This window comes from Nematolebias whitei, chromosome 8 (assembly GCF_014905685.2).
Source record: "Nematolebias whitei isolate Nwh7 chromosome 8, NemWhi1, whole genome shotgun sequence".
Lineage (NCBI taxonomy): Eukaryota > Metazoa > Chordata > Actinopteri > Cyprinodontiformes > Rivulidae > Nematolebias > Nematolebias whitei.
The window spans coordinates 27215269-27227202 of record NC_056505.1 but is presented as its reverse complement, the minus strand read 5'-3'; the positions used below and the strand labels follow the sequence as shown (position 1 = coordinate 27227202).

The 11934-nt window shown below is 40.4% G+C and overlaps 2 protein-coding genes and 1 long non-coding RNA gene across 4 annotated transcripts in view; 1 reads left to right on the top strand and 2 right to left on the bottom strand.

The window, feature by feature from the left end:
• Positions 1 to 335: 335 nt before the first annotated feature.
• LOC119414017 lies at positions 336 to 3805 on the bottom strand. 2 transcript variants are annotated; one of them, XR_005186984.1, is made up of 3 exons: positions 3284 to 3805; positions 1962 to 2381; positions 336 to 1610 (listed from the first exon to the last, which is right to left on the bottom strand). It is a non-coding gene; the product is annotated as an uncharacterized LOC119414017 (long non-coding RNA). The 2 variants fall into 2 exon arrangements; XR_005186985.1 differs by having other exon boundaries at positions 1969 to 2381.
• A 1441-nt stretch (positions 3806 to 5246) lies between these two features.
• On the top strand, positions 5247 to 5923 carry zgc:153044 (uncharacterized protein LOC751678 homolog). The gene has a single exon (XM_037681127.1). It carries the CDS (start codon positions 5333 to 5335, stop codon positions 5870 to 5872), a length of 540 nt encoding a protein of 179 aa, XP_037537055.1. The 5' UTR covers positions 5247 to 5332; the 3' UTR covers positions 5873 to 5923.
• Positions 5924 to 8461: 2538 nt separating this feature from the next.
• The window catches only part of tgoln2 (trans-golgi network protein 2), a 4372-nt gene continuing 899 nt past the window's right edge, over positions 8462 to 11934 (bottom strand). The window contains exons 2-4 of the mRNA XM_037680538.1: positions 10267 to 10979; positions 8863 to 8946; positions 8462 to 8784 (exon numbers count right to left, since the gene is read on the bottom strand). Of these exons, the coding sequence (XP_037536466.1) occupies positions 8779 to 8784; positions 8863 to 8946; positions 10267 to 10979 (803 nt within the window). The 3' untranslated portion in view covers positions 8462 to 8778. The remainder of the gene's footprint in view (positions 8785 to 8862; positions 8947 to 10266; positions 10980 to 11934) is intronic.

Sequence of the window (11934 nt, the reverse complement as noted above, 5' to 3'; positions counted from 1 at the left end):
TCCTGTTATAGGAAAAACGACTCCAAGTGATGTGATGCATCACTGAGACTACAAGGCATGCCGAAGAGCTACGTAGATAAAACAAATGCAAGGTGTTAGTAAGAGCAACAGGACGACCATTACAGCGTGGTTATTGTTAGCATGAAAACTACAGGGGTTAGTGTCGTTGCTGAGGTTTGCGCAGCTTCTGTCGTACCGGCGGTGACAAAAAGCCAGGCACACATCGACAAAGGCTGACCACACACTCATATAAAAAAACTAGACTCTAAAAAATGAGCATTTAACCTGTAAAATAAATCCACTTGAAATTATATTGCAATCTCTTTTTTTTTTTAAAGATTCTGCTGACGTGTGTGGTCAACCAAGATTGACCTCAGCTCCTCCTTTTATTCCACAGTGATTAGTTTATCTCCTCCAGGTCCTGAAACCCTTCTTCACACGCTCCCGTCAACATTTTTGGGTGGAGAATTACTTGAAGGATTAGTCTGAATGGGACAGTTCTGAACGAAGGATTGCAGGATCACGTGAGAGCAGTGCGTGTCTCAGACTGGTGGCATAAAGCAGCGGGTTAGTAAGTGTGTTAGAAACACGAGTCATCGGCATTCTCAGCGCAGGTTAGTACTCCGCCAACCGTTAGCAGACATTAGTACTGTTAGATATTAGTTAGGTACTGTTAGTGCAGTCCAGACCTGGATAAAAGGCTATTTACACATAATTATTAGCATTTGCTGTAATTTGCTTAAGTGGTAAATGATGGTGCTGGCAACAGAACGGCTCAGTTTAAGCCAGCGGGCACCATTCAGTAAACGGCACTCCACTAATTCCAAATTATATCCATGTGATTTAAAGTGCAACTACTGCTTTAAAGAGGCTTTAACAAATGCTAAGAATCATTAGTAAATAATGTTTTATCTCTTATCTGATACATCCTGTCACTAAAAGACTTGTAGCTCCAGGCCCATTATAGCTCCATCTTGTTAGGCCAATGTGACACACATGCACACACACATACGCATAAACACATCCACGAATAGAGCACATGCAACAACAAAAAAAGCACATGCACTCGTACAGACACCCACCCACAATCCCACAGCGTGTTGTGAAAAAGCGTAGTAAAAATAGTTGGTATCACGTCAAACTTTCACAACAAACAACAAATGTGTGAATTACACGTTATTAGAAGGTGAGAAAACGCGTCGTTCTCTCGCACTAGCGCATAATATCTTCGTCCGTGCAGGCCTGAAATACGCAGGTCTCATTACGTGCCAGCTTTCATGGAAAAGACTCCCAAGAAAATACTTCCAAACACCTTTTTTTATGAAGCTTGTCTCGCAGAGTAAAGGGGCCAAATTGCAAGGAAAAGTTACTCAAAGATGTCTTCTGAGAAAAGCAAGCGCTCAGTGGGTGAATAAACGGAGACAGTGCAGTAAATGATGCATGATCCATGATAGATCACACTAGATCTGATTAGGCAGACAAAGCGAATCCATTATCGTCTTTTGTCCTCTGATGCACAGAAGCTGCAGAAGTCGACTCTCGGCGAGGAAATATTGAAGCAGATATTTTCTCTCTTGAAGGTGCAGAGCAGCAGAGATGGCCCCATGCTCCTGCAAGAGAGTTCAAATAAAATGAGAACAATTTGAATTGAATGATTCCTGTCCGCTTTACGCAACAAGCCTTAATAAACATAATAATAAGCATGTATTTGAGGTTATTATCCTACATAATGATGCATAAATTGCCCTTTAATGTTGTATCTCTCCTGATAACTGCAGTCCAAAGGAGAACAGCGGCATAAAGAAAAAACACTGGGTGAATTAACACACTGCTAATCTCTGATTTATCTTTCAGCCTGAACACTCTGCATGGGACACCAGGTCTGTGGTCACCATGAAATAAGACAACAAGTCAAAGTGTGAGGTGTAAAATAAATGTAAGGTAAGTAAAAGTGTTAGTACTGTAAACCTGACGGCTCCAGTATCGATCTGTACGGCAGCACAGCAGAGGGAGACGCCAGCAGGGCAACAACAAGGTCCTATCAGGCCCGGTCTGCTTTTATCCCCCCAGAGTAACTAGAGAAGAACACAGAACACAAAGCAGCAGAAAAGTGGGACACACCCAAGCCGTCCTACTACGATGCACCAAAGGGATCAGGCTCTTATTGCATTTTATAGTTTCTCTTTCGAGCTTGGAATCAGGCAGAACTGCTAAAGCAAGCGACGATTTTATAAAAGTGTAACTGCCTGGTTGAATATTAATGACTGATCAAATACACGCTGAGCTCTCTGGTAATTTAAACAATAACACATAACCTGTCCAGATCTTGGGATCCTCCAGTGTCCTGATTGGTGCCATGAGATGAATCCAGTTCAGGCACACTGACCACAAGGCAACATGAAAAACATAATCAGATGCTAAATAAATCCATCATATAGGGCATCTTATTAGCGTTACATTAAAATAATGCCACATTTGCATACAGATGTGCAAACAGCTGTATTTATAACTGTTTGCAAATGAATGGAAAATAGTTCAAGGACTAAAAACTGGCCTTCATTTGCAAATGAAAGAAACATGTATGCTGTTTATGCACCGTAGTAACACAAGACATACTGTTTTCTGAATAAAATAACCCTTACATGGATTTTGGGCTGTAGTGTAGTATGTGATACGCGGGTATACGTAGTATACCCACTAGAAAAGCTTGGTAATTTCAATATACCCACTTGAGTGTCCAATGATACTTTCTCATGTAGGCTATAATTGGCAATGATACATGACATGAGCTCATGTCATTGTCAACACATTTAAAACATGTTATAGACACATTGAGTTGGTTCAACCTGTTTTTGTACAATTAATACTTCTGTACTTACCACTTGATATGTGAACATGTTTTGCTTTGATAATGTTTTATAAATGCTAAAACGTTTTTAATACAAAGCCAACTGTTGTACAAAGTCTGTAGTTCGTTTATTCAAATAAAAGCATAGAAGAAATTTTGAAATGTTCAATATGCTTAAAAATTTAAAAATAATAAATGATTACAGTGTACTAACCAGTGTACTTTGGTAAGCACAGTATATCCACTACAAAAATGTAGACTACACGGCTGATCTTGGGTGTGAGTAAAGCTATTCTCTCCAGACCTACAGGCCGTCCCTTCTGTCAAACAAGTCGTAATGTGCAGTCTTGCAGTAGAAAGTGCGAACTCGATGAAATGGTATCGTTGTGCAGAAACACAAATGAAAATTTTTAAATAAAGATTTTTGTTCTATACCTCAGATCCTCGTGTTCCACTCGTCCCGCAGTTTCACGTACGATTCGAAGAGATCCTCACTCCTTTATCCTTTTGTTTCCTCCATCTTCTTCTTCGTTCATGCTGATGCCGAGCAGCTCAAGACCCGTTTACTTCAGTGCAGCGACTCTGCCTGCTCAACATAACGCTGCCCTCTCCTCGGATACACCTCATCGAAAAATGAGCCGCGGCTGAGCTTCCTCTTCATGGCCGCCGAGCTGAGAAAAGCAGATGTGGGAGTGCCAACAGCAGCTGCGCACTGACAAGAAGAGTCCAGAGAAGGCAAGGTGAAGTGGAGAGGGAAACCCGAGACGGAGATAATGAACCGAAGGCAGTCGTGAGAACAGTGGCTTCTTTGAATTCGAGGGGCTACAGTGTCCTGTATTAATCTGTGGTCTCGGTCTCCAGCTGCCACCACAGGTTTTATGGTCTTTTGTATGCGCCCCCTCCTTTTCATCCATCATCTGTGTTTCCAGGGCAACGGAGGACTGCCTGCAGGCACCAGCAGCTATAAAACACCGCAACCAGCTCGAATCAAGACAATGATGCTCTAATGTCACAGCAGGCTAACGTGTAACTGATGCTGTTATTGTCTATGCTAATCAGAGAGGGTTTGTACAAATAAATCAGAATCAGTCCTTGGTTCTGGCTTTTCATAGACATTTTTTTTTTTAAAAAGGCTGTAAAACAACCGTAAATCTTGGGTAAAAATAATTCACAGAGAAGATGGGCTTTTATAATGATATCCACAGATCATCTAGAATGATCTGGGTCAAATGACTATTTTTGGCACAATAGTCACTCACATAAAATACAACCTATCATCACCTGCACGTTACAACTTACATACAAGATGTTACATGTTTTTTCTTGCATTAATGCGAAAACTTTACCTTGAGATTTAAATTGTTTTAAAGCCTAATACCCCTTAAAGGAATGCGTATCACCCGCTGACTTGCATGTTCTGTTAGCACCCAGAGTATGTATTGAGGATGACTCTCAGCTACAGCCACACCAAATATTTGCTTAATACCTGTCAAACTTGCTGAGCTATAGACATGTTCATGTTGGCTAAGTGTGACTAGCTGTGGTAGCCATCTTAAATTGGGTTAGCTCCAAATGTCAGAGTTGTAGATGTAAGTTCGATGACTACTTTCTGAAAGTTTCATTCAAATCCATCTTGTGGTTTATGAGATATTTTGCTAACAGACAAACAGAATTGACTGTAATAGATAGTGGCAAAGATTTAAAAATAGATCTCACATGATCAGATGATGCTCATGTTGTTGGGAATGAGTTTCAGCTACTGAAACAACAAATATTAGCTCAGTATAAAAAAAGAGGCTGAGTAAAAGCATTTTGTGTTTGCTAAGATTGCTTAGCAGTGGCAGCCATTTTTAATTAGTTGTAGATGTGCATGCAGTTATTACTTTCTGGGAGTTTCATTAAAATCCATCCACTGGTTCATAAGATGTTTTGCTAACACATTAGACAAATGAACACGCAGAGATATGGGCAGCATCACTCCCTGCAGCAGGTGGACATATCTGTGTTCAAGAGTGTTTTAGCCATGAAGCTCAGAACGTCGATGTGTTCGATCAACAATAAATTGTTGATCTTCTTTATGTACCTTGTTGCAACATGCCCTGCTTTCTTAAGCTTAGTCTTCATTTTGTTTTTCAGTAACGTGGAAAATGATAGGGTGCTGGTAGTTGTTGAATAGTTAATCTCCTCGGATTAGAAAAAAGTCTGTCCAACAGGTGTCTTCCTGCTCATTTCGAACATGCAGACATTTAAATGTTGGTTTAAATAAGCAATATTTTAATTTTGAACACCAAACTTGAAACGAAGTGAAAATGTGAGCCTGATACTGTAATGACAACATTATCCAGCAGGGGGCAACATAATCGTGCGCTAAAATGAATTTGGCCTTCCTCGTTTGCCGTAGTGCAAAAGGAACTGGGCTAGTGTTGGAGTTTGTTAGTAAAATTTGAAGTTTACTGTGAAGTATTAGTGAGTCTCTCAGTATTTATGCATCAAGCAGGTAATGGAGGTCTTTCGGGCCTGTGCCGAATCACTGACCATCTTTATTTAAGCAATAAAAGAGCGGCTAATGACTCCTCGCTGCTGAAAGGAAACGGGATAACCTGCGTCATTAATGTTACTGAGCACAAAGGCAGCGCTCCTCCAGGGACGGAGTACGTCCACCTCCCGGTGTCAGACACTCCTCTGGCTCCTCTCAGAGAACACTTCGGTGAGGTGGCAGATCAAATACGGAGTACAGCCGAGGGCGGTGGCCGTGTGTTGGTGCACTGTAACGCGGGCGTGAGCCGCTCCGCCGCCCTGTGTATGGCGTACCTGATGAAGCACCGCGGCGTGACGCTGCTGGAGGCCCACGGGTGGGTGAGGGGCTGCCGGCCCCTGGTGAGGCCGAATCCCGGCTTCTGGAGGCAACTCGTTCAGTACGAGGCGGAGCTGCGGGGGTGCAACACCGTCCGGATGGTGTCGTCTTCCATTGGAGAGATACCTGACGTTTATACAGAGGAGGCCAGGAACATGGTGCTTCTGTGAAGACGCGTTCAAGTTCCGTGGAACAAACTGCGGCTGACAAATTCAACATGACTTTTTTGATGTTGTTGAAGAACAGCAGACTTAAGGTCTTTCATATTGACAGGCTTTAAGGCGTTTTTATTGCGGTTACGTGCAATTAAAGAACCGATGTTAGGAATCTAACTCCATTTCAGAAGTCCTACTCCTGCCAGTGGTGTTTGAACATGTCACTCAGTGGACCAGGCTTGGCGTCAAAACTAAATCAAAAATAATAATAATAATGTCATCACAATGTCAGCACTGTATGTTTCCATACAATGGCGAAATTAGTCTCTGCATTTAACCCATCCACCACCAGGTGGTGCAGTGGGCAGCTATTGAAAGCGCCCGGGGGACATTTTGGGGATGAGACGTGCTGCCCAGAGACGCCACGTGATGTGCAGTGACTGGGAATAGCATTTATGGTAAACCTAAAACATGTTCCACATAATTTAGCTGCTCTTTTTAGAGATGGGAGTCATAATGTATAGAGGTTTATTAAATGACAGTATACGTGAATTTCTACTGCTCTCCAGTACTTTTTACTATAAATTCAGCAGTTTGTATGGAAACTACTGCATTCGCTCTTAAATCAAATAAAGACTAAACTATTGTACAAAACCACTGGTTTTTATTTATTTATTTATTATTATTACTATACAACTTATTTTTGGCATAGATTTGATAAGGACAAATTACTTTATTTTATTTGTTGTGTTGGTACTTGCCTGGCACAACAACTTTTGTAAAATTGATTTCTGTATTCAACCTTGTATCTTGGCTGAGAATTTTTACTTTTTTTTTTATATCGACTGTGGCCCGTTGGTTGATTTGACTTTTTCCACTGACCGCTCTCAACTTGAGGGTCAGATCTCCACTTTTCTACTGGGTCTAGGTGTGTGTTCTTACACCCCTTTTATATACATGCATACTTTTATATGATACATTAATGATTGTCGCAGCTGGTGTCCACAGCACTATGTTTTGAAATCCACAGATTATTCTGCTAACCTGTCCCTCCTCAGCAAGGAAGACCTCCATCATGGGTCTGTTGTCGGGGACTTCACTGGCTGCCTCCAGGAGGTCTGAAGGAGGCCAGACTGATCCACATCACCTGCTGCAGGAGTTCAAACTGCCTCCCTCCAGATGCAGGAACAACACACTCGAGACACTCATCCCTGCCACAATTATGTGTTTAAATAATTCATTGTATGAATGTCGTTCTCTTTTACGTGTTTGTTTTTTATATGTTTTTATACTGCTGGCTGCAGGGTGGCTCTGATCCTTGAACTAGTTTCATAATCTGCATTTAACCCAGCATAACAGAACGGTTGTTTTTACTTCATAATTAAAGAAAGGAGTCAACGCTTAACTGCTGGGGGAGTTTCTTGGACAGTTATAGTTGGGCCTGTCGCAATAAATCAATTAATCACATGATAAATGAAAATTATCAACCTCATTTTCATTCATCAGCTTTATCGTTTCTTCCCGTCTCTTTCTAATCAAGACACTGGATGACAAAAGACTCAATTCCGGTGCTTTGCACTGACCCATCCCGTTTTGAGAACCGAAAACAGCCCGTGTCACTTCAAGAGGCCTCCCTCCCATTTTTCTTAAAGATACACGCTGCTCGCTCCCTCACTATCCATCCTTCGGTTCAAACAGTCCTATAATGCCTTCCGGTGGTCAAAAAAAGGTACTACACAAAATAAATTAACCAACATTTCTTCTTACATTTGACAATAATTACCAATTATTGTAATTTTTTTAATCGCAATAATTTCTGAGACAATTACTCGCCCAGCAAAATTCGTTATCGTGACAGGCCTAATTATAGTACGCGTTTACATAATCCATACAGTTGCCATTTGGATCTCCATCTTCTACGGTTTTCAAACACGAGCAGATCAAGTTCCTAGGAATTAATTGTATTTTTAATATGGCACATTCTGACAAAGTACAACACTGGAGTGTCATGACATTGACCTAAAGGAAATGTTAGTAATTTTGATTAAATAAATAAAACAGCAGCTGTTAAATTTTTTTTACAGTAAATTTAAAAAAAAAAAAAAAAAAAATCTGAAACAATGCTTTCTTTTTATTGCAGATTTATTGTCTTTAGAAATGTTTTGTTTTTTATACATAATTTGGACTTTCTCGTGTCAAAAAGCAATAGAAGCAGCTTTCTTTACACCAGCAACAGAAACAATACAAGAGTCGCACATTAAATAAATCACAGTCATTCCTTTCACTATTTGGCATACTTCATACACTTTTCTGAATATTAAAATAACTCATGAAAAATGATTCAATCTTGTGTATCAGAGGTCATCCCAGCAGGCTTCAAGCGGCTCATCATTTTGTTAAAAAATAAAGTTTTATGTACTGACGACATTTCAGACTGTAGTCCAAACCATTAAATGGTTCAAGGTCAACCCCAAACAGGATCAACCAGTCACACAGTAACCAGACCAACAAGATTTCAATTGGTTTAGAAACAAGACTGGTTTACAAGAAACAGCAGGATGAAACAAAAAGCTTCGATATAAATACACAACTCACTACGATGGCTTCTTCAGGCACAAAGTGCATTAATGCACCATTAAAACGAGATTGAAACAACTAATCTGCTACTGAAATATCCTGAGTTTGGACCTTAGACTAAAAGAGTGGAACAACATTAGTGCAAACGAATCCATGCTTACTTCACCCTTTACATCAATTCCCCCAGTAAGGCTATCGTGTTCTCTGCATAGTCATGCAATAAACATCTAAAGGTAAAAAATAGAAGAGCGGCCATTTAACACAAGTTTAGCTGAACCTGGTAAATACCCGTGACTTGTCTTTCCTCTCAAGAGTGTTCAGGCTTCAGATTTTACCACTTTGTATCACACCTGAAAGAAAACAAAGGTCATTAAATATATGTCATAAAAACAACAGGAGGCACCTAAACGTTCACATCTTTAGCTTACGTGTTGTTGCAGCTTCTGGTATTCTGCAGTTTTAGGCCGGCGTGCAGACTTGCCTTTCTTCCCTTCTAAAACAAAGGCAATGATCTGGAGGGGAAAGAGACAGAAGTTCGGTTTTCATCTGGTTTTCAGGTTTTGTGAGCGTGATTTACTATAAAAGTGTGGATTTAAATCAGCTGACGGTCAATGAGTGCAACACAGGCCCGAGCATTTTGTTTCAACGATAAAGCTGTTTTAAACATCCGACATGATTTTTTTTATTCAAGGGGAATTTTCAAACCTCAGCAGCAAAGTTGCTACAACTTTCATATCAGCACTTTGAAATAAACAGTCAAAAACATCAAAGTTCATGGTCAGTAATCCAGGTTTTAAAAAAAATCCAACAAAGTTCAGTCAGGTCCAGTTTCAGTCGAGAAATTTCGTCCTTCATCCAAAGGACTTCATCAGTCCGTGGAGCCAAAAACAAACTCAGTCCCACAAGCAGCACACTCGCATAGTGGGCCAACCAGTTTGCTGGTGATAAGATGGTTGCTGGAGTCTGCCCTCTCCCCCATCAACTCCTCTGAGGTAGCTATGGCCAAAATTGTTCAAAACATCCAAATTCATGCTCAATAATCCAGGTAAAAAAAATCTAACAAAGTTCAGTCAGGTCCTCTGGAGGGTTTCTTTTTTTTGTTGAGGCGTTTCATCCAAAAGACTTCATCACCATCTTAACAGCAAATTGGTTGGTCCACTGTGTGAGTGTGCCGTTTCTTGGACTGAGTTTGTTGTGGCTCCTCGGACTGATGAAGTCCTTTGGATGAAAGACAAAATGTTAAAGAAACCATCCAGAGGACCCGACAACTTTGTTGGAGTCAAAAATATATTTTGTGGAAGGAATCGGCTTTAGTCCAACAAAGTTGTCAGGTCCTCTGGATGGTTTATTTTTCTGTTGAAATGTTTCGTCTTTCATCCAAAGGACTTCATCAGTCCGAGGAGCCACAACAAACAAACTCAGTCCAGAGGACCAGACCTAACTTTGTTGGATTTTTTTTACCTGGATTATTGAGCATGAATTTGGATGTTTTGAACCTGACTCCGAGGAGTCGTCAGGGCAGAGGGCGGACTCCAGAGACCACCTGATCGCCATCAAACTAGTTGAGCCACTATGTTGGTTCTTTTTATAAGACTGAGTTTGTTGCAGCTCCTCAGACTGATGAAGTCCTTTGGATGAAAGACGAAACATTTCAACAAAACCAAACTGTCCAGAGGCCCTGACTTAACTTTGTTGGACTTTTCTACCTGGATTATTGATAATGAATCAGGAGGAATCTGCTTTAGATTATTTATTTTTTTTGCCTTCTGATTAATAAATAAACTATTGCAAAGCAAGGAACTTGACGCTTGAGAGAAGACTGAATGAGGTACCTTGCGCTTGTTGTGGAACGCGATGTAAAGCACCGCCACGAACACGGCTCCGAAAACAAGGTAGGCGAAGAAATGACTGTTCTCCTCCTCCTTAAAGATGGGATCCTTGGGCACAGTTTTCTCTGTCTCTGGGCTGATTGTGTCCTCGTCATCCTTTGCGTCCGTTTTCTCCTCAGTTTTTTCACTTACTGGTGTCGTTTGCGGTTTGCCGTTCCCCTTAGCATCTTCAATTCGTTCCTCGTCTTTGTTGGGAGTTTTGGCTATTATGTCTGCAGACTTTGAATTGTTATCTGTAGTGATTTTAGAATCGTCTGAGCCAGCACTGCTAGTTGTCAGCTTGTCTTTAGGATCCTGATCCTTGGTTGTTACTATTTTGATGGCGTTATGAGATTCATTCTGCTTCTTGGTTGTTCCTTTCTCAGGATTTTGTGTTGCAGAATTTGACTCAAGTTGACCTGGTGGTGGCGCTGGCTCAGTTTCTGACTGATTTTTGGCTGTGGCTATTTTCGATGTCGTTTTGTTCTGTTTTTTCGGTGCAGATTCGACAAGGTTGTCAGAGTTCTTGGTATTCTGCGGGGTCGTTTCCTTCGAAAGGGATGAAGTCCCGTGAGCTGTTGTGGGGTTTGTCTGTGGAGTGTTATGAGCAGCCTGCTGATTGGATGAGGTTGATATGTCAACTGGATCTGGAATCACTTTGGTTTCTGTTTGAGCTGCTGTGAATAAGAAAAGTAACATTAAAGAAAGATCAAACCATCAAAGCATAAATCCATTAGTAATTAAAGGCCTATTCTTTAAAGTAATGCATTTGAAGAGTCTTCTTTAAGGTCAGAGGTTTCTTTACAGAAACTAAAACTATGACACTGAATCTGAATTGTGTTTTTGCTTCATTCTTTTCGCTTCTTCATGCAAAGTTTTAAATGTAAATTTTCATCCTATACTGGCAATACCTCCTCCCCTCAATGTCTTTCAGCTCATTTTAAAAGTAATCAAGCCTTTGCTTCTTTTCATTTGTATTCTTGTCATAAATGTAAATAGTTGTACTGTATCATAAGTGCTCACTAAGGTTATCTTGTTTGCTTTTGAATGGTTTGTTTACTTGAGCTACTTTGTTTTATTAGTTTATTTTACGACGTAGTTAAAAAGGCACATAAAGAAGGAAACGGCCTCCACTGGTAAACAAATCAGACTTATGGGACCTAATTTGTTTGAACAAGTAGGAACAGTGAGTTTCCCCTTTAGCTTGACCTTATCTTTACAGCTACTCTTTTCTCCTAAAGTCAAGAGAAACATCAAACCAACTCTGTGAAACTAGATATAAAGTTTGCACATTTCCTCAAATGTCAAGCCACCTTGAAAAGATTTGATTTGGTTTGATTTTAAATGGTAAATATTGCTTTGAAATGTTTAATTATGAATTGATTTCAAGATCATTTTGTGCAACCAAATCATCGTATTTGATACAAGCCAAATAAGTAATAAAATAAAGTTTGCATTTCATCAACAACTTACATTGGTTGTTTTAAAAGGCGCTCCCTATATAATAAAATTCTGACATTCTGTGATCCTTTCTCAATACTGGGGGGGGGGGGGGGAGGAGACATTCGAGAACTTGATGGATCTAAAGAGCGTCGTGTGTACCACAACACAATGACGCCCCCAGTCATTAAA